Raw genomic sequence first — 26,373 nt, 5'->3', positions numbered from 1 at the left:
CAGTCGGTGGCTCAGATCAGTCACAAACATCTGGGAAGAGTCCACGCAGCATTCAGATTCATGGTGTGCATGCCCTTAAAAACGGGCCGGCTCCGTTTAAAGGGGCCCAACTGGAAGGAAGCAGGGGCACGTCGGGCTCCCCGGGGGGCTCTGGAGGGGCTGGTGCCTCTTTCCGTGCCCTGGAGCCTCAGGGCGATCGTTTTTGCATCTCTCTCAGCATCTACGCAGTTCCTTCCCCCTCCTTTTTTTGAAATTAAATTATTTATTTATTTATTTTGGGGCTGCGTTGGGTCTTCGTTGCTGCACACGGGCTTTCTCTAGTTGTGGTGAGCGGGGGCTACTCTTCATTGCTGTGCACAGGCTTCTCATTGTGGTGGCTTCTCTTGTTGAGGAGCACGGGCTCTAGGTGCGTGGGCTTCAGTAGTTGCAGCACACGGGTTCAGTAGTTGTGGCACGTGGGCCCTAGAGCACGCAGGCTTCAGTAGTTGTGGCACACAGGCTCAGTAGTTGCGGTGCATGGGCTTAGTTGCTCTGTGGCATGTGGGATCTTCCCGGTCCAGGGATCGAACCCGTGTCCCCTGCATTGGCAGGTGGATTCTTAACCACTGCGCCACCAGGGAAGTCCCTATGCAGTTTCCTCTTTACAGACAAGCATTCTGGTTCAAAATCCAGATTCTGTGACCCCACCCACCTCTTGATTTCAATTGGTACGGGTGTGGCCCAGGAACTGGCATCATTGATGAGTTTCCCCAGTGATTCTTCCACAAGCTAAAGTTCAAGGATACTGAGGCAGAGTTTTCCGTGTCCAGCAGAGGACATGTGAATACCCAGTATAGACCTGTGGGCAGTGGGTGGTACACTGGACCAGGTGCCACCCCCCAACCTGACAACTGAGGCCAGGGAAGCCAGTCTAAGGGATAGCGACGTGCCCTCCCTCCTCCTGGGCCCACCATTTGCTTTCTGGGGCCTCCTCACTGCAGCAGGGGCAGCCCCAGAGGATCACCACAGCTGGTCATCAGGGATTCACTTCCAAACTGCTTCAGTGATTTTGTAAAGGGTGGAATTCCTGACTTCTTTTTCCTTCATCTCACAAAAAACTCCATAATCAGGCAACCCCGATGGGAGGTGGTAAGGAATGGGCCAGTGTGACCTGAAATAGCTTCAGTTTATTCTCCTTGGAAGCTCAGAATTCCAGGAGCCACTTGAAGCAGTCAATCCTTTCCCTGCACGCTTCACGAGAGAGAAAAAGAGAGAGAGAAAGAGGGAAGAAGGGAGTGAGAAGAGCTGCGAGTGAGGAAAGGAGAGAGGGTAGGAGAGAAGGATGGAGAGGAAGGGAAAGATAGAGGGATGGAGAGGGAAAGACAATGGGAGGGGAGGGGGAGCAGAGATAAGAGGAACAAGACAGAGGCCCAGAAGAGAGACAGGCGTATCGTGTGCAGGCACTCACACATGCTTCTAGTGGGAGGTCGTCCAGGCCACTCTGCTCGCACTGGTCTGTCACTGCTCTGGTCCATGGCCGCCTGCCACAGCGATGGCTTAGTGCTGGAACGTCCGTGGCTGTGGCTTGGAGCCTCCCCTCTGGCTGAGGGCAAAAGCTGCTGACAAATCTGCCTGGAATATCTGAGTTTTTCCAACACAGAAAGAAGAAACATACACACACAAACCAGTCTTATCATATGCCTGGCAGCTGGGGATGGAGAAATTCCATAATTGAAATGCAGATGGAGGAGGCACCACTAAACGACTGGACCACAAGCCCCACCCCACCCCCCTTCATGGTGACACCGTTCCAGCAGCCCTCATGTCCCTGATCACATTCCCACCCTGGTTTGCCCTCTTGTCCCCAGGCACGGTCAAGGACCTAGATGATCCCCATAAGAGCACTGGTGTTGGGTGACACACAACCCAACCCTCTGAAAGGAGAGATGGTACCCTACCAGCCCTCACCCTTAGCCAGTCACTAGCACATGAAGACAGGAAATCCCCCCGCAGTGACCAGCAACTTTGGAGGATGTTCATGAGTCTTAAATGGAGCTCCCAACACCACCCCACTTCTACCCAGCCCCCTCAGGGCTTTGACTGCCTTCTATTCTTCCTGAACCAGACAATTCCTTCATCTCCCCCTCCCTGGGTACAGAAGCCATAGCTTGAAGGGATATTAAGAGATAAATTCTGTATTAGGTACGGGTTGGGAGCCTCCAGCTTTCATTGCACTAAACATTTGATGAGCACCTCTTATTTGCCCTGCACAGTGGGATCAGAAAGACTGACAAGACCTAAGTGAGGGAAGCAAAAATGTACAAACTACATTTGTACGAAATGTGAATCCTGTTAGGACGATGTGGATGCCAAAGGCACAAGCAACTTGCTGTGGGATCTCGGGAGAAAGAGCCGTGAATTAGGTCTGGGTGACTGTGGGAAGGCTCTATGGAGGGCCTGGTATTTGGACTACACTTTGAAAGTTGGACAAGATTTCAATAGAGAGAGGAAAATGGGGAAAGATTTTGCTGTCTTCAAACAGCACCTACAAAGTGAGATCAGAGATTTTAAACACTGCTGTTTTTACCACACCCGCTGGGCAGTGCAAAGGCAAAATCACAGATTGCAGTCCAGACTGTGACACCTTTGGGGGCCAGTCACATGCCTTATCTGAGCGTCAGTTTTCTCGTCTGTAAAACGGGAATGCTGACCACTTCACAGAGTTGCCGTGAAGATGAGGTCATTCGAGCCGAAAGTACCTGCCACATGGTAGGTACTCAATGTGTGTTCCTAGAGTAAATACGTATAACACATAGCAGGTGGCAAACATTTTAATTCCCCGACAATGTTTTGTCACAGTCCCGGCTCACAGTCTAGCAATGGAAGGTATTACTGACTTTTGGTGGGGGGGGGGGGCTGAACTCCATATGCCAAAGCTGCCCAGGCGGGAGAGGAAGCAGCTCAAAGAGCTGTCATCCTGTAGCTAACAAGAGTTAAGAGCGTTTTTCTTCGAATGTCTACGAAGGGGCTCACACAACCCCACTGCCTTGGTCCCGTTTTCAAAGCGTGGTCTGTGAGTCACATTCATCAAACTCACAGAAAATACAGGCCAATATCCAGGCTTACAGAATCAGTCTCTGGAGGGAGGGTCTGGGAATACATATTTGGAACAAACTCATATTCACAAAGTTTGGGAGAGTCTGGGGGCTGCTGTGCCCGCTGTTCCTTCGTCCTGGGCCACCTTGCTCAGATAGACAAAGGGCTGACTCCACTCAGGTCTGTGTTTAGATGTCTGGTCCGCAGAGAGGTCCTTCCTGACACCACCCCGCCCCAATCCAATACAGTAGCCCCTGTTGCTTTCTATCCCTCACTGTACTTTGTTTGTCATCCTAGTGTGTGTGACCTGAGGCTCTATTACACTTAGGTTGGTGTGTTTATTACCTGGCTCTCCCACTAAACGTAAGCTTCAGGAGCATGGCTACTTCACTGTTGCATCTTTAGTGCCTAGAACAGCACCTGAGATATAGCGGATATTAGGTAATTACTTGTTAAACGAATGATTGCTCTGTGCCCTTAAAGACTGCAGAGAATGGTGCTGTTCGTCAAATATTTCCGGCTCTTTCCCCATTCTGAGCACATGGAAAGAATACACTTCCTGCTCCCCTTGTGGAGGGTGGGCTATAGAACTAGTTCTGGCCAATGAGTTGCGAGCAAAAGTGACTGGAGCTTTTCCATGCTGGTTGGTGTAGGAGCCTCCGGGCTCTCTCGGTTTTCCTCTGGCTTGGTGATGGGCAACATTCAACGTGGTAGCTGCTCGATCAGCCTGGGTCCCTGCGTGAGCCTCATGACCAGAGTCTCCCTACCAACAGGCAAAGGACATGTAACGTGAGTGAGAAAGAAGTCTCTGGCTTACAGGCACTGGGACTTGAGGGTTGTTTATTACTGCAGCGTAACCTAACCTGTCCTGACAGGTCCATTGATCCCAGGCAGATAGTCGTACTGTCAGAATCACTGGGAGGTCCCTAAATTCCTTGGGGATTTCAAGCAACTTCAAGTGCCTCAAAGCCAAACAAACCCAGAAACTTCCCCTTTAGAAGGTCAGGCCACATTCTGTCCTCCCCTTTTCCTTCCTACTGGGAAGCTCCCTGGGGGTGAAGGGATAGCCTTGAAACAACTCACCCAATAAGGGACCCGACAGCCTCTGGGACCACCTCTGAAGTGACCTCACACACTGACCACACACTCAAACTCACTGTCACCATCCTTCCCTTTGGTCAAAAATAAAAACAACACACCCACTCTTCTGGGAGTGAGTCACAAACAGAAAAAAAATCAATGGTTCTGAGCCAAGAGGATCTGCTAACAAGGGGAAAAAACTCCCAGTGGAGGTATCTTAGCAGACGCTGTGGTCTCACCCCCGTGGCCTGCTTGACCAAAGACCAGTCCAAACAATTTTGAAGTTCAGCCATCAGACATTATTACCCCAGGTCCTAACCCTACAATAAGACTGGAGTTTATTTAGTACTTCTTCCCTGATGAAGGAGGAATGGGTTGTGTGTGTGTGGTGGTGGTGGTGGGGGGTGTGTTGTGGGAGGGGATGCTCTTTTGGGGAAGAAGGAGACTGGGCTGGGAAAGATGACATCAGAAGAGGCAAGTTCCAAGCAGAGAGCCTCCTGCTGGGGTTCAGAAAAGGCAGCTGCCTCTCCGACCTCAATTGCTTGGCTCAGGGAGATGAACCTTAAGATAAACTTGATAAACTTTTTGGATTGGTTACATGAAGTTATGTTATCTCCATTCCCAACCCAGAAGCCAAATGTAGCGCTCTGGCCCTGCTCGATCTCCTCCCCTCTGCAGTGCTGACAGCAGCTCGTATTACTCCTCCAAATCAGGGCTGGAGCAGGAAAACAAAACCAGAGCATTTTTCTGTACAGCTCAGGCAACTGGGAAAAAGGGGTTTATGCCTGATTATTCCAGATGGTCCTCAGTTTCCCAGGGCCAGAGGAGACACTCATCCCATGAGCCTCCCTCTCCTGGGAATCTGGGCTGAGCTCCCCAAACTCATGCTTGGGGGAGGGGGATACAGGACAGAGATGGAGATTGTTGGCAATTTCACAAATGGCATTTCAAAACTGGCCTTCCAGGGATGCACTCTTTGCCAGGTCCCTTCTTCTTGCCACACCAAGCTGTCACCAGAGCACAAGCTTGGTCCACACCCTGGACCTCACCCAGCCCACTGCTCTCCCAAAGTTGGAGGGAGTGATCTCCGAACAAGTCTCAAGCCTGTGAAAATGGATGGATAACAGAGGGTGGATACAAGCAAATATTTAGATGCGATACAGGTTTCTGCAATAAAACCGCTCACAGAAGAAGTGGGAGAGATGGGAAAAAGAGACCACAAAGGTGAACTGTGCTTTCCTCTTTCAACGTTCAGCAGAAAGCATTGTACAATAACACCCCATTGGGTTTTCTCTCGCTTGTGTCCCACTGAACTTCAGCTGCTCTGTGGAGCAAAGAGCAGAGAAGCCCATTCTCTTATCACCAAATCTAAAGTAGTGGGGTCCTGGGACCAGCAGCATCAACACTGCCTGGGAACTTGTTAAAAATGGAAAATCTCAAACTATTATATAGAGAATGGGTAAACAACAAGGTCCCATTGTATAGCACAGGGAACTATACTCAACGTCTTGTAATAAACCATAATGGAAAAGAAAAAAATGCAAAATCTCAAACCTCAGCTCCAGACAAACTGACTCAGAAACTCAAGGGGGTGGAGCCCAATAATCTGTGATTTAACAAGCCCTCCAGGTAATTGTGATGCATGGCAGCTTTCGAAAACCACTGATGTAGAGAAAGCAAGGGAGACAGGGGAGAGGAGAAGTGGAGGGGGAGGGCAGAGGGCGTGGCTCTGGCTCACACTCCCCCATCTCAACTCCTTCTGCTTCTTAGCACTGTGCTATTGGCTCCTGGGGGTCATTCTTCTCAAGTACCCAGAAGCCACCTCATGAGGTGAGAAGCTCCAGCCTCTGGTGAGACCCAGGGGACCAGAGGATTCCATGATTGTCACCACCATGAGGGAGAAGCCATGGGCCAAAGCAAGTTTGGAATTCCCTGACCACTGGACTCTTGACATTTTAGGAATTACCTAAAAATTACCTCCAAGGGGAAATCGAAAAGCAAAAGTGAAGATTCCCCTAGGAGACACTAGGGGGAGACCCATCTCTGGTCTGGGAAGAGGAGGGAGCAACTCAGGTCTAGAATTTAGGCTGCGTATTTCCAAAGTGGATTTGCTGGTGACTTCTTGCTAAATCAACCAAACTGAACCCCAAGTTTTGAGAGGACAGTCAGTGATCACTGAGTCAGAGTGGTGGAACCGGAGAGGATGGGAAAAGCATCTACCTGTCTCCCCACTCCCAGACCAATTTACAGCTAAGGACACTGTAGAAGCTAGAGCGGGTCCAGGGTCATACAGTGGGTCTGACGGGACACACACAGGTTCAAAGATCCAGCAGTCCCGTTTCCCCATCTATGAGAGATGGTCAGGACGGGTTACGCAATGCGTGGGACCCAGTGCTAAAAGAAAATGCTGGCCTTTTGTTCAAAAATTATTAAGGTTTTCAAGGCGGTAACAGCAGAGCATTAAACTCGAGAGGAGTGGGGAGGTTATGAAGCTTCCATATCCAGGTTACCCTGGATCTGGAACTGATAGATGGGGATCGCTCTTTGGGCCCCACAGGTGAGCTGTCCATACCGGATACAAAATAAGGCTTTTGCGGTCGGGGGTGGTGATGGTGGATGTATTTCCACAGTAATGACTAGAACAGCTATGGGGAGAGGCGGGTTTGACTTAGGAAGAAAAGCTCTCCCAACCCAGGCGCGCTGGAGCGTTCTCACAGTCTAGGACCCAGGACCACTATAACTCCAGTCTTCCGGGAAAGGACTATCCTACCCGACAGAGCTGCTGAGAGAGGGGAAATCCAACCAGAGTGAAAGTGGCGCGGGGACAGCCTTGCGCGTCGCGGAGGCGGCTTCTCGCCAGCAGCGTGGCAAGCGTTCCCCGCCGCGCGTCCCTCCGCGCCAACGGGACTCTGAGCTGCTGCGGGCCCGCGAGCCGGAGCCCGGCATCCCCTACCCACACCTGGCTCTGCGCGCAAGGGGACGGCGAACGGCGGAGAGGGGAACAGCAGGGGAACAAATCCCTCCGGTCGGCTAGAAAACCGGAAGGGTGGCGGGCGGACACTGAGCCGGTGGAAATCTTTCTAGACCCCATCCTCAGCTAGCTCCTAAAGCCTTCCCCTCGGCCCGCTCCCTCCCCTGGGTGTGTTGGGGTGCGGGTTGCGGGGGATCTGGCGTTGGGGGAAATGATGAGAGAGGGAAGGAGGCAGGGCTGAAGGCAGGCGACCCCCAACAGAATGCCTCTGCTGAGTTGTCCTGTATAGAGCCTTTCCCATACGCAATCCTTCAGCTGTCCCAGCTTCCTGAAGACGCCCCTAAATCCACACTTGCTCAGGAGCCCCCCGCCGCCACCCCGGCCACTTGGTCGGGTCGGTTGTTCCTTCGGGTCTTCCTTCCTGCCTCTCCGAAGTCTCCCCGCCCCCGCCCCGCCCTGCAGGCTGCGGTCCCTTTAAAGGCGCGCTGGGCTGGGGCCTCCCTTCTCTCGAGGCGGACTCGGGAGCAGCGCCGACGCCGAGAGCTGCCGGCGCCGCCGCCGCTAGTCCGGCATGGCCATGGCGTCCCCGGCCATCGGGCAGCGCCCGTACCGGCTACTCTTGGACCCAGAACCGCCGCGCTATCTACAGAGCCTGAGCGACCCCAAGCCGCCGCCGCCGCCGCCGTCCCCGGGCCGGTCCTCGCGCCGCTGCGCCCCCGCGCCTCTCTCCACTGCGCCCGGGGCGCACGAGGGACGCGGTGCCAGAAGGGCTGCCCGGGGGGACTTGGAGCCACAGCCCCGGGCTTCCCGACCCGCTCGCCCGCTCCGGCCTGGTCTGCAGCAGAGACTGCGGCGGCGGCCTGGAGCGCCCCGGCCCCGAGACGTGCGGAGCATCTTCGAGCAGCCGCAGGATCCCCGCGTCCCGGCGGAGCGAGGCGAGGGGCACTGCTTCGCGGAACTGGAGCTGCGGAGTGGCTGGGGCTGGTGTGACCTGTGCGGACGAGAGGTGCTGCGTCAGGCGCTGCGCTGCGCTAGTGAGTGTGAGGGCAGGGTAGGGAGGGGCGCAGGGGAAGACCGCAGTCCATGGGCGAGCAACTGCGAGGGGGCTGAGGCAGGCAGAGAGGGGGCACTGCCCTCTCTGGCTCCAGGGGAGACCTCGACTTTAACTGAGGTAGGTAAGTCTTGGAGACACTCTGCGCCTTAGTCCCCTGCCCGGTATCCTCTAGTGACTGCCTACTGCGCAGGTATGCTTATGAGGTCTTTAACAAATACCTCTTCCCCAGACAGGTGCGCGCCTCGCTCCTCCCCAGACACATATGTACACACACAGACACACACCCGTAGGTTGGGGTAGATACCTGAAGCTACAAGGTCATTACCTAGTCTCCCGTGCACCTTCTTTCTTTTGTTGTAAGTTCTTGTGAGTGGGTTGTAAGGGCTGGTATTGAGATGACCGTTTGCCCCGTGCTTATTAGGGTAATGGCAGAATGACTTGTGCGTCTGCCTGTGGTACAGGCCCATGGTACACGCCTGCCTGTGGTACACCCCTCCTCCAGGGCGACCTGTTGGGTTAGGGAGGAGATCTGGTTAGGCTATGGATAGAAACAGGCTATGAGGTTGAAAGAGCCTGAGGTGACTCTGGATCTGTGCCCTCTCCTGCCTTCCACCTCTGGCCCCTCAGACCTTTGGACTCTGCTCTGATGTTTGGCTGTGCCCTGCCTCCTCCTCCTAGGTCACTGCTGGAAAATGACCCAACTACCTGCCCTGTCCCTTCCTCCCCAGAGTTCTCAGGTCCCTCCAGCCTCCTCCTCAGCCATACTCTTCTCAAAGCCTGACTAAAACACTGGGCATCCAGTGTATAGATTTTCTGAGCAAATTTGCAGTATTCTTGAGGGTTTATTATTTTTCTCTTCCGACAGTTAGGTGTGTGTATTTCTTTAAGAGATGTCCTCTTCCTACCCCCCACCCCACCCCACATTTGCTGTTACCATGTTTGGCAGAGGATATCCATACCCATGTGTTTATACAGATAGTTTAAATATCTGGAGCACAAAGCACAGACAATGGTACAACCTCTAGAAAGCATCCCTGGAAATGGCTTGTGGCTTGCATCTTTCAGCAAAGCCTCTTCCCGCATGACAGCAGCCCCACCGCTACCACCCAGCTCCAGCATTGTACAGCAGCAACTACATCCGCGTCAGGAAAACCCGACCTTGCCTCTCTCTGTGGCCAAGGCTGTGCAGTGTGCCTCCCACTGCAGCTGGCTTCAGGGAAGGAGAGCTCAGACTCTAAGCCAGGGTCAAGTGGAAGAGGACGATGGGAGGGGAAAGTGGTTACTGCTCCCTCCACCACCAGAACTCAGTTCAGGTGCTAATTAAAAAGGAAAGGGCAAAAGATATAGAGGTGTGTGACGTGGGTGGAAGGGCTGCTGTCACTTGGCAAATGTCCCCGACCTTCAGTAGAATCAAATGCAACTTTCCCACAGATGTGTTGGCAGCTTTTGCCCTCTCAAGGGTCCTGGGGTGCTTTACTGCATCCACCAACCCTGTCAACACAGCGAGGGGCAGTATCCTCGTTGTAATGGGTTTTAATGTGCCGGAATCCTGGGAGAGCCGCTTCATTGGAATTCTAGTTTGTATGAAGACATTGGGGGAATTCCCTGGCCGTCCAGTGGTCAGGACTCCGAGCTTCCACTGCAGGGGGAACGGGTTTGATTCCTGGTTGGGGAACTAAGATCCCGCATGACGGGCCACGAGGGAAAAAAAAAAAAAAAAAACAACTTTACAAGCAAGAGCGAAAAAGATATTGGGGGACTATTTGGCCTATAGTTTTATGATTTGGGGGGTGTTGTGGATAATGGTGTCCATGTGTGTGTTTGTATGTGAATATGCCTGATTCTCCATAATTAAATGAATTTATGCCCACTTCACATTAGATAGTTTCTGGTGGCAGGAAGCACCAGATGCACGGGCATGTCCTCTGACTTTGTGTGTGACTTGGTGGTCCCCAGCCAGGTGGGTTAATACCAGCCAGGGATGTCTGAACACCAGAGAGGGAGCAGAGTTGGAATCAAGGGGCTATAGAGAGGAGCCTCTGTTTGTTGTTATTAATATTTAACTGTGGACCTGTGGCTGGATGGGAACAGTTGAGAAATGTTCTGATGGCTGGCAGGTAGAGACACAGCCCGCCAAGCTCACCAATCATCTTTCTTTCTGTTGAAGTTCTAATTCCATGGTGGGGTTGGTTTGTTTCATCTTTGTTTCTAAAAGCAAGGGTCAAAACCATGACTTTTGAAAGGCAATACTCTGCAGTGCCTAAGCGAACGGCCTGGACCCAGAGACCTAGGTTTGAATCCTGACTCTGCCTCTTGGTCTCTGTGTGACCCTGGGCACCTCTGTGTTCTGCTTCCTTGTTTTAGAAAATGGGGATGATTGGGAATTCCCTGGCGGGCCAGTGGTTAGGACTCCGTGCTTCCACTGCAGGGGAAATGGGTTCGATCCCTGTTTGGGGAACTAAGATCCCACAAGCCTAGCCTCGCTCCCCCCTCAACAAAAAAAAATAATAATGGGGATGATAACATTACCTTCACGATCGTGTTAATGTGAGAATTAAATGAATTAATGTATGGAAAGGTCTTAGAACAGTGCCTGGCAGAAGGCAGTATAAATGTTTAATGCAATATGAGTGGTATTATCCCCTCTCCTCAAGCAGCTGTAACAATTTGGGCTCCTGACGCTTCTTAGGTTCACCTTTCCACGCAGTGAGTACAGTTTTCCACCTCTGCTTGGTTGCTGAGCTGAGTGGGAAAGAAGGTGCCTTGAGCATCCCAGGCAGTGTGGACGCTAATCGTCCTCTAGCATTGCCACTCCTGCCTGCTGAGGCTGACAAGCATTACCCATGGCTTAGAGGTCACGAAGACCCAGGCGCCTTGTCTTTGTACCACTTGGCCCCAGCACAGCGCAGTCTCAGTAAGTCGTGGTTGATGAGGGTGGTTGCCTGTTGTTACCATTAAATCTCCCTGCTCTTGGAAACAAGCAGAAGAGCCGTGGGTATATACGTGACATCTGTCTGAGCAGGAGGCTGACACTGGGTGGGGGCCGTGTTGGCAAAATGGGCTTTAAATAAGGGAAGCTTTTAGAAAACTGTCTTCCCACTGTCTGCCTGCCTTTTTAGTGAAAATCCCTCTAACTTAAGCTTACCCCTACTTCAAGGTCTGTAACTGAGCTCTGGTTAATGCTGGATTTGCCAACAGGAAAAGTTCAAAGTTAATATTCATTTCCAGGATTAAAGAAGTCATGTTTGTTAGATAGAGAAGGAAATCCAGTGGGGATTGGGAGGGGGAGAGAGAGGTAGATTGTATGAATTCGTGTGTGTGTGGTGTGTGTGTGTCTTGGGGTGGGGGCAGTTGCAGCAGGGAGAGCCCATTTCCAGCCTTCCAGGAGGGATGGTCAATAACAAACAACCCTTAAAACTCTCACAGGCTGCCCTATGGCTTTGTTCTCAGGGAATGTCCCTTACAGGTTGTGGACCCTTTCTTCTATAGAAGGCACATGGAGTTGACCTTTTACCTTTCATCACAGTTTGGTGGGTATGTTAGCCATCCTGGATCAAGGAATGCTCTGGAAAATGGGGAAAGCTAAGTCCAACTCAACATTCAGGGAGGGATGTTTAGACATGCCTTGCACGTTGCTAGTGGAGCCGGTCCTCTTTCGAGAGGGTGCCATTCAGAGCTGTGAAGTGTTACGTGATTGGGATTATAGGGTGGAAGGGGGACCCTGGGGCTCATCATCCTGACCTTCCCCTCCTGTGATAGACTTGAATTATGGTGTGAGTATGAGGTGTTTGCCATGGAGCCCACAGGGATGGGGACAGGGGCCTTCTTGGTGAGCGAGGCTGGTATCTCACAGACCCCCTTGTCCAGACGTTGTAGCTCTGTCTCGTCGCTGCATCAGTGGTTGAGCTTAACCCACCTCTCTGCACAGACTGGACCCACTAATGTGACAGCCACAGGCTCCTACAAACCCACCCCCTGTCATGGGTTCTTTGTAGGAGAGGCTATGGGGACATGGACATTGAGTGTCCCTGCGGCAGACCCAGGAACCTTGGGCACTTGGAAAGTGTTTTATTTGTCCAGGATACTAGGTAGCACTGAAGTATATGACTTGAAGTATTTTCATTAATTCAGGACCATGTTTGGCTTTGGAGGTTAGGAAAATTAAGCCCTGAAATGGTTGTTTTCTTGTTAAGAGACAGTGGAATCCCCAATCCCTCCCCTGCCCCTGGCTCTGATTGGGGTTTTCTTCTTGGGGAACGTCCTAGTGGAGTGGGTTGCCGGGGGACAAGGGAGGACAGAGAAAGGACCTGGAATGCTTTGACAGAGGCCGTTTGAGCTCCCCAAGCTGTTACTCTGTTTCCTCTCCTCCCTGCTTCCTGTATTTTCAAAAGATGAAAGTGAAAGGATTAAATGTGGGTTTAATTTTTTCCCCCCTATTCATCAGAGCATGAAATTTTCTGATTATTCAGAAAATTACTTATTCGAGTAAGAGGGGCTCGAATCCCAGGTACAGTCAAAAATGATTAATGCCACTTGTCTGCCCGCCTAATTAGACTTGGTAATGAACGTGCGTGCTCTCCTGCTGATCCTGCGGAGTCATTAGGTGGAAGTAAATTGACATCTCCCCTCAGCACTGCGGATTTGAGCCGGTACCCTCTCTCTTTTCCCCAGGTTTACCGGTGAATTCAGCCGGTGCCAAGCCTGGCAGGTAGGCCCTGAGTGACAGGGAAAAGAGAGCCCCCAGCTGAAGAGCCCTTCCTAGCTGGTGAGGTGACCCTCCTGCCTCAGGAAGCCGGCTTCTGCGTGGTGACAGGGGCCAAAGGCTCAGGAGAGCGGCTGAGGCTCAGGGCAGACCCAGCCTAGAGAGTGAGCACGGCAAGAATTCTTCACAGGTCCACGGTGCCTTTTCTCTGAGGAGCACAAAGGGTTTGCATACTGCTGCCACGCTCATCCTCAGAACAGATTCATGAGGTCAGGATGCAGGGAGGCTTCTGCCGAGGTCTCACGTGGAGAGGAGTCGCCCGTCCATCTGGCCAAGGGGCAGGGGAAGGTTAGACCCTCATGTTGGGCAAACCCGACTGGCCTTGAAGATGGCCTCTGACTGTCTCGGGCTGTCAAGCCATTTCCCTCCTTTGGTCCGTGCCCAGCATCTCTGGGACAGGGGCCGCCCCCCGCTGGGCCGGCCGTGGGAGCGTCCTGGGTCTTGCTTCCCAGGTGCTCTCCCACGGGGCTCTCGCTAGCTCCCGACACCCACCCCTCCCCCCTCAGTCTCCCCGTGGAGGGAGCTGCGTGCCGCCTTTGCCCTGCCTGCTGGGGTGCTATGAAGGCTGATGAGGAAGCTGGAAGCACATCTCTGGCCTGACCAGGGGCCCTTCCTGTTTGCATTCCTCTGATGACAAGGTGAGACTTCTTTGGCAGGTGAGTATTTGTGGGTGTGCAAAGCATGCAGACAGAACATTCCGCCTCCCTCCATCCCGGCTTCCAGCAGCACCAGCTCGTGTAGTCCTCTCACCCACCATGGGCTTGCAGATCTGCCGGTGCCCGTGGCAGGATGCTTTCTGACCCTCCAGAGGGCCTCGTCCCACCCTGCCACCCACTCCTCCCGCAGGCTCTGTTCGGCTCTCCCCTGGCTGGGTCGGGAAGTGGTGGGAGGCTGCCGACCCTGGGAAGGCCAGCCCTGACGGGAGAGAGAGCTCTGCATTTAGTCACTTTCGGTTTTTTTCCAAGAGTCTTGGCAAGTTTCTCTACATCTTCAGGGCTGGATCTCGAGGCTAGGAGGAGAGCAGAGCCAGCTTTTAGGCTTTGGGGAATGAGCAAGGAGGCCGAGGTGATGACGTCAGGCAGGGCAGCAGGCTCGGTTCCCGGGTTGAAGTGGAATAACATCGGTACCAGGGAGGAGTCAGAGGGAGAGCCACTCCAAGGTCAAGACTGTCTTGACTCAGACCTAGGGGGTGATATTTGGGTGTCCTTTGAGGTACCCCAACACCATGCCGAGGAGACATGGGCAGGGCCTGATGGACCCCGAGAACTCTCCATGGTGTGGTGGTGTTGGCCAAAGTGGCCAACAAGTTCATGCAGGGCCTGTTCTAGCCCGCCCGTGGTTCCTGGCATGGAGAACATTCTTGAGAGATGCACCCATAAGAAAAGCTGTGACATTTGGTTCTCTTTTGCCTTTTTGGAGAGGAAGGAGAAAAAGCAGCAGGGGTCTGTCCTGGCACAGTTGCCCTGTGCCCAGCCTGCTGGTGGAGAGTACTCTGTGCTAGCTGAGGGGTCTGTGACCCCTGGTTGCTGTAGTGCATCCCAGATTTTCTTCAGGATATTCCTACCCACCCCTATTGCCCTAGCCTCATTGAGGGCATCAGGGGGAAAGCACAAGCGGACATTGTGCTGCGGCTTGGGAAGAAGGGTGGTGTTGGAAAGTTCAGTCAGTTCCTGTGTATCACTGGGTGGGCAGGCAGGTGACCGGTATGTCCCTCACCTGTGACCACAGTGAGACTGGGTCATGTTTACCCTTCAGTGGAGGGCCTGCACACCACCTTCTGCTCCCCATCCCTGTTTCTTTCTTTCTTTCTTTCTTTCTTTTGCGGTACGCGGGCCTATCACTGTTGTGGCCTCTCCCGTTGCGGAGCACAGGCTCCCGACGCGCAGGCCCAGCGGCCACGGCTCACGGGCCCAGCCGCTCCGCGGCATGTGGGATCTTCCCGGACCGGGGCACGAACCCATGTCCCCTGCATCAGCAGGTGGACTCTCAACCACTGCGCCACCAGGGAAGCCCCATCCCTGTTTCTTGAACAAACACTTCCAGGGCAGAGCAGATCTCACCCAGATGTCTACAGTGGCTGTTGGCTAGCGCTGCTAGAACGTGAAAATGTGGCTTACGTGAACCTTTCCGAAATCAGACCACAGGTTCAGAAAAGTCAGCCTTGAAAGAAGAGCGATGTTTCTCGCCCATTTTGTTTTTTATCCTTTTATGGTTTGTTTCTACCGGATGCTGGATCTGGGAAAGAATTGTCGTGTTTGCTGAAGATACAGATTGGTGTTCTGTGAGCCTGCAAGGATGGAGATATTCATGTGGAACAAGAAATACTGAGAATGGCCAAGAAGTTGTGGGAACAGAGATTACTTTTATCTCAGAGATGACTTGGCTGTATCTAAAGTGTTTTCTTGCCTACTGGCTCTGCTGTGCCTTGCGGTGCCCTTGTGAGGCAGGCAGGGCTGGGTGAATCATGGCCATCTCACAAATGAGGAGAGAAGTCACTCCCTGGCATTCAGGGAGTCAGTGACTTCTCTGCGATGACCTGGATCATTAGCAAAATCAGCACCAGAACCCGACATAGCATTTTGCCCCATGAGCTAATGTCATTGAATATGCACGTTAATGGAGTTTCCTCATTCATCTGCTTCCCTTCTGCCAACGAATGCTGAAATGTCCATAAAAAGAGGTACAGAAAAAGAGGAGGGTGAACCAAGGGGCGGGTAAGCCATGTGCAAGCTAGAGGATCAGTCAGGTCCTGGACAATTGAGAGCTGGCGCACTTCAGCCTGTTTTCCATGTGGGGTTTTTAAATAGGTTTTCAGCATGTATAAATCATGAGGTCTTGAAACAAGAGGTGAAGTTTTTCTTAAATCATAAAAGAATCAAGTGTGTCTGTCCCCTCCCCACCCCACCCTTTGGTATTAGGTGTGTGTAGGGGAGGTGGGCATGGAAATGCAGGTTGAAGACCTTTTCCTGGAACTGAAAAGATCCTCCTTGTCAGGACCCAGGGTTCATGGCATAGGACTAATCATGAACCAAAGAAAAATTAGGTTGTGTCTCAAAGGGGACAGCTACGGGGCAGAAGAGTTGGATCGGGCCTGGAAAATAAACTGAGGTTTACACGATGGCCCTCCGCCCTGTCCCAGGCAGTGTTGTGGCTGAGCGAGGGGCAGCAAATCTGGGGAGAGCCCCCCACTCCCACCCCAACTCTGTGTGCCTCCAGGTCAGGCTCACATTTGGGTATCGTCACTTTTCTTGCTGACTTGGAGGAAGCTGTTTTTTCCATTCAAGTTGAATAGAAGCTGAAGGTTTTGTGGTTTCTGTTGAAACAATTATGTCCTTTCTGCAACTGAGGAAAGTATTAAAAATCCAAAAATAAACCTCAGAGATGCCTTACTATTCAAATGGAACAAAAGAGTCCAGCTGTAACTTGAGAGTTTTTAGAAAAAGGGGTTGAGCGTACTCTCTATAAATGTCTATTCTAGTGATGAGTGTTTTAAAAAGCAATCTGGGAGGACCTTTATATGAATAGAGTTTCAAGGTGAGAATATGTTGTAACCCCAGCACTTAAGATGGTGAAGCCTGTTTCTTTGAGTTAGGTTCGCCCTGGCTGGAGGTCAGAGGGTCAGTGCTTAGATGTTGGGGCACCAGGAGGTCACTGTGTTCCTCCTGAAATATCCGTACAGCAGAAATTCTATCCAGGTTTTCTAAAAGTCAGGAGTGAAGATTCTAGAACCTCCCAAAGCCCCATCTGGATTCTCAGCCAGTTCTTTCCTGCTGGCTTCCCCAATGGCTTAACCTGTCCACAAAATCATCTCTGATGAGGAAAAGGAGAAGTGAGATCAGTATATCCTCCAGCCCAAGTGGGGCATTCAGAAGGGATTTTCCCCCGTGACACATGACTCATGATTTAAAGTTTCCCAGCATGTGCGTGTCCTCCTCTGTGAGCATGGGAGTGGGAAAGCCACCCTTGCCTGTGCTCAAGCAGGTGGGAGTACCTGGGCCCTCGTGAAGATCTCATGTCCCATTGGGGCCAGGAATCTGGGCTCCCAGCTTCACGTGGCGGCCCCGGTGTCATCTCAGGACCTGGACTCACGAGCCTCGTCTAGGCAGAGCTCCTGGGTAAGCTAGATGATCACAAAACAGACCACTGGCAGCCCAGTCCCCCCCACCGCCCCGCCGCACCAAGGAAGCATTAGGGAGAAAGACCCAGTGTCCCAGCCCGAGGAAGGCGGCATTTGGGGGCATCTCTCTATTAAATAGATGACTTGTAAACAGTGTGCTTTATTGTTCCTGCACCAAGGACTGAGGGCCTCAGCAGGGAGGGGTGATCTAGCTGGGGCCTCCTGGCCAGAGATCCTGTGAGGGGGCAGGTGATAGGGGAGCCTATTTGGAAGGTCAGGTGCAGCTTGGGTTTGCTCTACCGTTTTCTTCTCTCAGTGGCCTGAGGGCCTGGCCTCTGGGATAGGATGCCGTTCAACATTCTCTGTGGCCTGGGGAAGAACCACAGCACAAAATGGTGGAAGCAGGTTGGCAGCTGCACGAGGGCCAACAGGGCTCACATCTGAACTCATGAGTGTTCACCTTCTGGACCCAGCACTAGGTGACCAGCCCCCAGAGGTGTAAATGCAGCTTCATCGGCCCTCTGTGGTGCCTTTCCTCTAAAGGACAGCGCCCCGGCTTCATCTGAAGCTGGCCCCCAGTGGTGGTTGGCGTGTGACTTTTGGAGTCTCTGGGCAGCGTGGGAGCAGGCTACCCTCTTCAGCGGTTTTCCTGGAAGGCTTTGCTGCCTGTCCAGTGCCAATCGCCCGTCTTGGCCTGGGTGACAGGGCCTCTGGGAACTTCCCCACCAGGACTTGGTTGCTTCTGGGAGTCACTGTTTAGGGGACACCCTGTGAGCCCCATGTTAGGGCAAGAGAACAACCTTTCTGTCCTCTTCATGAGAGACTCTATTCTTTTCTTCTCTTCTCTTTCTTATTCCTACTCCTGTTGCCTCTTTTCTGCGCAGGTATCTGCTCTCAGATAAGTGGTCTGACCCTCTTAAGGCAGCACCGCTTCCTATGGGCCTGGGCAGCTGAAAGCCCTTCCCCCGTCCTGGGCTTAGCATAGGAGGATGTGAATTAGTGCGGTTGTCCCTTGGGAGCCTGTACAGCTGGTAAAGCGTTATTAATCCGACATCCCCAAAGAAATCCATTAAGGAGTTCATGGGCCAGGCACCAGCGTGAGGTAACGGATCACTTCTGTCGTCTGTTGAAACTTTGGAGACATTGATTTTCAGACTCACAGGCGCTCCTGAGAAGTGAGGCCCAGGGCAGGCTCTTTCTGCAGCCTGTTTGGTGGGGGCATGTTTATCTTATCAAGCTAAAAGCCCCAGGAATAGAAAGTTTTCCGCTGGGGGGAGGTGGAGGGGATAGGACCTCAGCTGGGAAGAGAAGGCATCGGGCAGGCTGGCTGGTGCCGGCCCGGGGTCCCCAGTGCCCGTGACTTACTTCGGAGGAACAGGGAGGCTGGGCTGATTTGAGCAAAGCCTGGCTCACACGAGGCCCGGAGTCCTCCCCGGGCCAGTGACTCCCCCCTTCATCACTCTGTCCCTGATGCCAGGCCTGGAGAGAAGCTATTGATATCCCGTAGCCCAGCGGGATGACCGAGGGCCGGGCTGAAGAGGCGGCCTCCACCTGCTTCGGAACGGTCACCTCACGGCTCCAGCGCCTCTTCCGCAGGCTCCCTAAGAGTCATTTGGGATCAGTAAAGCTCCAGGCCCTCCAGAGGTTCCATCCCAAGGCCCGGCTTCCTCGAGGTAGGTCTAAGTCATTCCAGGTGGGGGTGCTCAGGGGGGGCTTGGATTCGGAGGCCAGGCCTACCTAGTGGCCTGTCCCATGGACAAGGCAGTGCAGGAGCCCCCTGGCAGCCCGGTACTTAATGCTGCGCTCAGCACCACTCCTTGGCCCCCCTGACTCCCCAGGCCCAAAGCTCAGGTGCTGCCACCCTGCCAGGTTTAGGTGGAACTTCAGAAGCCTGTGTTGGCCGTGGGCTTTAACAGCCTTTCCCTGACTGAGAATTAGGGCCAATCAGTCATCCTAATCTGGTCCCTGAGCAGGCAGAATATAGATGGGCATCTTGGGTGGCCACTCTTTTCCATGCTGCCCATCCTGTAGCTCCCAGGGGCATCACACCTTGCGAAGCTGCTGAGCCAGCCTTCCGAGGACCCCTGAGCAGTGACGTTTCCTAGGCAAAGGCATCTCACCTGCATGGTTAGTGGAGGTGCCTATGGGGGGCACACAAGCAGACTGTGTGGGGCTACAGAGGCTGCAGGCAGAACACAGCTGGACAGGAACTCCAGCCTCAGGCAGTGACTGGGCTGCAGCCTCCTTCCCGGAGCACTGATTAGGGTGAGAACAGCCCTTGCTGGGGAAGGATAACGGGACAGTGTGGGCTGAGTGAAAGGTGGGGAGGAGAGACTGTAGCAATTCAATTTTCATAGAATCTGAGGTCACTTACTCCTTTTTTCAAACGAAGGAGGCTGAGGCCAACAAAAGTTGGTGGCAGCTCCAGGACCAGGGTCTCGGGCACCTGCCTTCCAGCCTAGCATTCTTCCTGCTGGATCAGACTAGCTACAGCATCTTATATTTCTGCAGTGCTCTTCTGCTAAAGATACAAGGGATTTGTGTTTGTTTGGGTTTTTTATTTGTTTTAAATATCATTTATTCCCTCCAGATCTCTGTATGTTAGGGGTGGGAAAAGGGTTATTCTGTTTCACAAATGAGATGGCCCAAAGAAGTCAGGCCCCTGGCTAAGGCTTAGAGCTGCACAGTCAGAACTGGAACCCCTCACTGCCAGGTTCTACTCATCTTACTGGCCTCTAGCTGCTTCTCTCTGATGGCTGGATCTTTGGAGCACATCAGCTTTCCTTGGGTTCCTGGCCCCATTTGTCTCCATGCTGTTCTCACACACATTTGGGGACAGGTGGACATTTGGGTGGGTCCCAACACTGAGTCTTAGGGATGGAACTAAACTAAAAAGTCATCTCTGGGTTAAGTTTGTGAAAGCAGCGTTTGAAAGGCAATGTGATCTTAACTGTGGAAAATGTAATTTTCTTGATTGCAGTTTTACATCTTGAAAGGTGGGAATTTCACTTCCACTAGATCTAATCCCCATTTGGAGACAAATACTGTTTAGCCAGCCTGAATACTTTATCCTCATCAATAGCCCGATACATACTGTGACCCTCACGCAGAGGACAGCTGGAGACTGAGTTCCTCGATTTAATGTTCACTCGTGTCTTCATGTCCATCCTCCCTCCTGAAGAATTATTCAACAGAGCATTTCCTTTGCCCCTTTGCTCTTCAGCCCAAGGAGTTACAGATTTAATGAAATCAATCAGGCCTGGAGTGGCAGCATTAAGGTCTGGGTAAATACTGCACCGCAGCCTCTGCTCGTTTAACTTGTGTTAGCATTTGGGTTGAACTGATTGGAAGAGGAGGGGCGAGACAGGATGCTCAAAGATGATGGGAGTGGTAGGCTGTGGACTGTGGACTCTGCAGTAGCTCTGTGAGTGACCTGTAATGTAGCATTTAAGAGAATGGGCTTGGAGCCAGGTCAAATTTTTAAAAACATTTTATTGAAGTATAGTTGATTTACAATGTTGTGTTTAATTTCTGCTGTACAGCAAAGTGACTCAGTTATGTATATGTATTCTTTTTCATATTCTTTTCCATTATGGTTTATCACAGGATATTGAATATAGTTCCCTGTGCTCTACAGTAGGACCTTGTTGTTTATCTATTCCATATATACTAGTTTGCACCTGCTAACCCCAAACTCCCAATCCTTCCCTCCCTCACCTTCCCTCCCCCTTGGCAACCACAAGTCTGTTCTCTATATTTGTGAGTCTATTTTTGTTTCATAGATATATTCATTTGTGTCGTATTTTAGATTCCACATATAAGTGATATCATACGGTATTTGTCTTTCTCTTTTCTGACTTACTTCACTTAGTATGATAATATCTAGGCCCATCCATGTTGCTGCAAATGAGCCAGAGCAACTTGAGCCTGGACTGTGGATGCCAGGTGGTAGGGCCTTCCTTGTACAGATTAACCTCTCTGAGCCTTAGTTCTTCCCATTGTAAAATGGAGCAAAGAATCCCCATCTCAAGCAGGTGTTGTGTGTTAAACGTGACATTGACGGAAACCATCCGACATGATGCTGGTCACTGAGCAGGCCCCTCGTCGGCAACTGCTCCCAGAAAGACTTTTTTTTTTTTTTTTTTTTGCGGTACGCGGGCCTCTCACCGTTGTGGCCTCTCCCGTTGCGGAGCACAGGCTCCGGACGCGTAGGCTCAGCGGCCATGGCTCACGGGCCCAGCCGCTCCGCGGCATGTGGGATCTTCCCGGACCGGGGCACGAACCCGTGTCCCCTGCATCGGCAGGCGGACTCTCAACCACTGCGCCACCAGGGAAGCCCCCCAGAAAGACTTTTAATGATGGCTCACACTGGGTCATCCGTGCAAGCCCCCAGCACGCTGTCTGCTCTTCTGTCTTACCTGGGCCAAGGTAGGCCTCCCACGTCTCAATGAAAGAGATAGGGTTTGAAGGTTTGCCCAGGCAGAAATAGAGGAGGAGCACAAAACTCTTAAACACATTCTCTGGAAAAATTCCCATCATTGAGTTTACTATGTCACTTAATTAACAGGCAGGGGTTGGATTAGCCCACCGGGCGTCATTAGGAGCTAAGCAAGCATGCTGGCAAGGAGCAAGTCGTATGTCATTTTAAAAGGCTGCTCGGGGGTCATTGGGATACAGGCCTGGCTCTCTCCAGAAGTCTCTGGTGGTCCTGGCTACAGGGATACAGCTGTAAAGAAGCCTTTGTATGTCTTCTGCAGAGAAGGCCTCAGACGTAATCTATTTACTTTTCTCCTCCTGCAAAAGTCTCCTTTCACCCGGTTGGTTGATGGTCAATTGATGATTGGCACTCTGAAATCAAATGACATCAGAGCAGGTGTGGAAAAACCAGTTGGATGCAGCAGCCTGGCTGTCCCATAAAGGACTGAACCTCTCTGCTCCTGGCCTCTTGTGACCTCCCGGCACTCGGATCGGGCGTACCTGTGCGCATGCACCTGTGTGTGCATTCACATCTGCACACCTGTCGAAGCTTCATCCCCTGCCCTGTGGTCTGCAGATGCCGAGGTGGGACTTCTTGCAAAACTATTTGGCTGTCCTTATCTTTGGGGTCTGTGGAACACTACCAAAAATATACTCAAGCTTAGCAAGAGGCTAGGCAACCCTTTGCCCCCTCTCTAAGATGGTGTTTGCTTTAAAAACAAAAGCTAAAAACCAAAAAAAGCCTTCACGTTCCTCACTCCACCTCTGCCCCTCACTACTAGGCCCACGTCCTTTCTCTGCCAGCTGCCCAGATTCCTCCGCGTGTCTCCTCAGGGGCCCCAGGGATGGGTGCAGGGGGCTCTGAGCCCTGGAGAGGGGGACCCCACCTGCTTTGTCTCTCCTACACCCAGAGCGGAGTGACACATGCTTAGAGGGAGCAGATGCCCCTTCTGAGGTGACCTGAGCCAAGAGGGCATCTGGCAGCTCCACACTGGCCTTAGTTTTCATGGGCTTGTTGCTGTTTGTAAAATTCCCTTAAACCCAACTGTCTACAGTGTTTTATTTTATTTTTTTAATTTCTATTGGAGTATAGTTGATTTACAGTGTTGTGTTAGTTTCAGGTGCACAGCAAAGTGAATCAGTTATAGATATACATACATCCACTCTTTTTTAGATTCTTTTCCCATATAGGTCATTACAGAGTATTGAGTAGAGTTCCCTGTGCTATACAGTAGGTCCTTATTAGTTATCTATTTTATATATAGCAGTGCGTATATGTCAGTCCCACTCTCCCAATTTATCCCTCTTCCCTGCCAACCCCCCCTCCGCTTTCCCCCCTGGTAACCATAAGTTTGTTTTCTACATCTGTGACTCTATTTCTCTTTCGTAAATAAGTTCATTTGTATCATATTTTTTAGATTCCACCTATAAGCGATATCATATGGTATTTGTCTTTCTCTGTCTGACTTATTCACTCAGTATGACAATCTCTGGGTCCATCCATGTTGCTGTAAATGGCATTATTTCATTCTTTTTTATGGCTGTCTATAGTGTTTTAAAATATTTTTTCTTAAGGTACTCTGGCAATAGGATTTATCTTTTCCTGTGGTGACAATCAAAACAGGATTTTAGGGCTTCCCTGGTGGCGCAGTGGTTGAGAGTCCGCCTGCCGATGCAGGGGACACGGGTTCGTGCCCCGGTCTGGGAGGATCCCACATGCCGCGGAGCGGCTGGGCCCGTGAGCCATGGCCGCTGAGCCTGCGCGTCCGGAGCCTGTCCTCCGCAACGGGAGAGGCCACAACAGTGAGAGGCCCGCGTAACGCATAAAAAAAAAAAAAAAAAAAAAAAAAAAAAAAAAAAAAAAAACAGGATTTTAATATCTGTATTAAAATATATAACTTTGAGTATATATAGACATATATGTATATATGTGTGTGTGTGTGTGTATATATATATATATTCCTTTCATCCACTTGTTCCGTTTACACAAGCCTTTGGATATAACCGGCTGTCCTTTGGAACAGTACTTGACCTCTGGTAGGCCCCCAATAAATACATGTTGAGTGGATGCATGCTTGCACACATGAAAAACTGACTAGTAATTAGGTAGGTGTGGAAAGATAAGAGACATAATTGTCATAAAAAGGTTTAACTCTCTCTCTCTGAGTATGTGTGTCCCGGTGGGTGCACATACTTTAATTGTCCCTGTTCAAATATTGTGCCATGTCTTTGCACTTCTATCTTCATGGTCACACCCTAAATACAACTTGGACCTTTTTGGATGTGGTGTCAGAGGGTCCAGATGACAGGTCTCCTACAGACACTTGCATGTGAGGAATGAGGTTCATTTGGCTTTCCCACCCTGGACCCCACCTCATGTCATTTACTTGTACATTTTTCCAAAATCTGTTGCCTGCTACCACTATCGGCCAAGGGGAGCTTTTCAGAGATGCTCTGTAATATTGCACTGAGGGCCTGCAGACTCGCGTATCTCTATTTTCTCCATCCACATCTCCTGATCATTTTCATGCATAAGGCCCCAGCACCACAGTATCAAAATGACAATAAAATGGGGCACATCTCTTTAAGGTGCTTGAAGCATCATTGGCAGACATAAGGCATATAAAATATAATACCCAAAATTTCAGTCAACTAAAAGAATAATTAAAATTACAAATAGTTTTGCTGTTGTAAAAAAATGGAATTAATTTAAAAGTAGAGTTAATTTTAGACAACCATGCAATTTATAGTTACAACAGAATGTAAATATCATAAACATTGGAAGTGTAAATAATATAATAGAGTGAAAATCAGGGCGTGTGGGCAGCGTTGACAGGAGGGAGAGTTCTAGCGTAGTCCTGGCAGGGAGTTAGTTAATACTATCTAAAGTGGAAGCATGAATTGTTAAAAGTAGATTCAACCCTATTAATTTTTTTTTTTTTTTTTTTGCGGTACGCGGGCCTCTCACTGTTGTGGCCTCTCCCGTTGCGGAGCACAGGCTCCGGACGCGCAGGCTCAGCGGCCATGGCTCACGGGCCCAGCCGCTCCGCGGCATGTGGGATCTTCCCGGACCGGGGCACGAACCTGTGTCCCCTGCATTGGCAGGCGGACTCTCAACCACTGCACCACCAGGGAAGCCCAACCCTATTAATTTTGTTTATAGTTTTAAACATATATACACATCCACACAAGACAGGGTGAGGGGCATGGTTCAGGGTGTAGCGCCCCCAAAGAGTGAAGTGGCATGAAACAGACCACACGGGAAGGTGCCCTGGGGTCAGGCCCTGTCCCCTGCCTCGCTGGTCACAGGGCAGACACACCTGACACTTCCTTTGCTCCCTGCATCATCCATCTGAACTTGCCGGGAACTGTCCTGCCCTCCCTCCCTCCCCCAGCCCCTTGCACTGAGGGCCGGCAGACTCGCCTATCCCTATTTTCTCCCCCACCCAATACTTTTGGCCTGGCATGACCGCAGTGGCTTCCCTTTGTTGGTGCTTTCAGCCTAGGGGTGTGTGGTTGTGTTGGAGACAGATGAGTAATGGGCCTGCCCGAGAGGCACACCCACCCCCGTGGGGCAGGATCGTGCCTCTGCAGGCCAGCTCGTGCGCCAAGTTTGGGAAGAGGGTGCAGGGGTCACATCTGGCCTGCTTAGAAATGTGACCACCAAGAAGCCAGGCTCAGGGAATAAAGAACGGACCCTTTAGATCCAGGGACCAAGGCCCCAGGAAGAATTTTAATACCTGCTTTGGCCCCTGAGCAACAACTCCGCAGGACCTTTTGCCTTTCCCTTGAGTACAAAAGGGTGGCTTGAAAGTGCATGTCACCCCTCCAGCCCTGCCACACGCAATGCTGTTAGGTGATTTTGTGAGAGAGTGTGGCCCAAGGTCTCAGGGTGGCCTCATGTCCTCAATTCATTCAAGGCTCCTCAGCACCACCCTCCCCGGAGCACTTTCTCCCTCGACCTGCCTGAGCTGGGCGCCTGCTTCCCATAAAGCCCACCCATCCCCGCCCTCCATTTTACCTGGGGACCCAACATCTGATCAAGACTTGAGCGCGTTCAGCAGCATTCCCTTGCGGCTCTTTGCACAAAGACGACACCCCGGTGAGTCCAGCCGTCCACAGGAAGGCTGGCTTCTCTGACCCGGGACATGGGCCTGGCTTCCAGGCCACTCCTCTACCATAACATTGACCCTTCCTGTTGGCTTCCTGGCCTGCCTTCTGTCACAGTCTGTTGTGTGTGTGTGTGTGTGTGTGTGTGTGTGTGTGTGTGTGTGTGTGTGTGTGTGAAGTGTGCGCAGGGGCAGTTGTGTGTCTCCAGGCCCTCCAGGCTGGGGTTCGGGGTGCTGGGTGCCCTCAGGGTTGGCCTGTCCTCTGAAACAATGAACTACATTATATGGTCTCCCTAGATCTGGGGTTCAGGCTCCTTCCTGGAAACATAAAGATGCAGATGTCCTGAGCTGGATGTCTGACCCCAGGAGTGGGGAGTTTCCATTCTCTTGCTGCCAGCCTCACTAGAAGTTTAACCAGGAGTATGAAAAATGTATAGATTGTGTTGATTTTGGCAATGGCCACAGCCCTCCAAGCTTGACGAATCCGTCTGTCTACCTTCCCTCCCTCCAGCATGACTCATCCTCTTGTGTCTCTGCCTCACTCCCCTGGGCCATCAAAGGCAGGGCTGGAGGCAGGTAGGGGCAGGTAGGAGGAACTTAGGTGAGCAAGAAAGTTCATGATTCTTCTTAGTTAATACGTTGGAAGAGGACCCCAAACTGAGAGATTTGAGGGCTAGCATCACATGCTAAGTCGACAGGAATCCGGCTACCCAGACTCAGGAGTCCCAG

At 51.7% G+C, this 26,373-nt stretch overlaps 1 protein-coding gene across 2 annotated transcripts in view; it reads left to right on the top strand.

Annotated features, from left to right (window-relative positions):
• Positions 1 to 7,697: 7,697 nt before the first annotated feature.
• RASSF5 (Ras association domain family member 5) overlaps positions 7,698 to 26,373 on the top strand; it is a 71,682-nt gene continuing 53,006 nt past the window's right edge. For both annotated transcript variants that reach the window (XM_032624205.1, XM_032624195.1), the window contains exon 1: positions 7,698 to 8,160. In XM_032624205.1, the coding sequence (XP_032480096.1) occupies positions 7,698 to 8,160 (463 nt within the window). The remainder of the gene's footprint in view (positions 8,161 to 26,373) is intronic.

This window comes from Phocoena sinus, chromosome 1 (assembly GCF_008692025.1).
Source record: "Phocoena sinus isolate mPhoSin1 chromosome 1, mPhoSin1.pri, whole genome shotgun sequence".
NCBI classification, from domain to species: domain Eukaryota; kingdom Metazoa; phylum Chordata; class Mammalia; order Artiodactyla; family Phocoenidae; genus Phocoena; species Phocoena sinus.
Note: the sequence above shows the minus strand (reverse complement) of the source record. Positions and strands in the feature narration are given on the sequence as shown.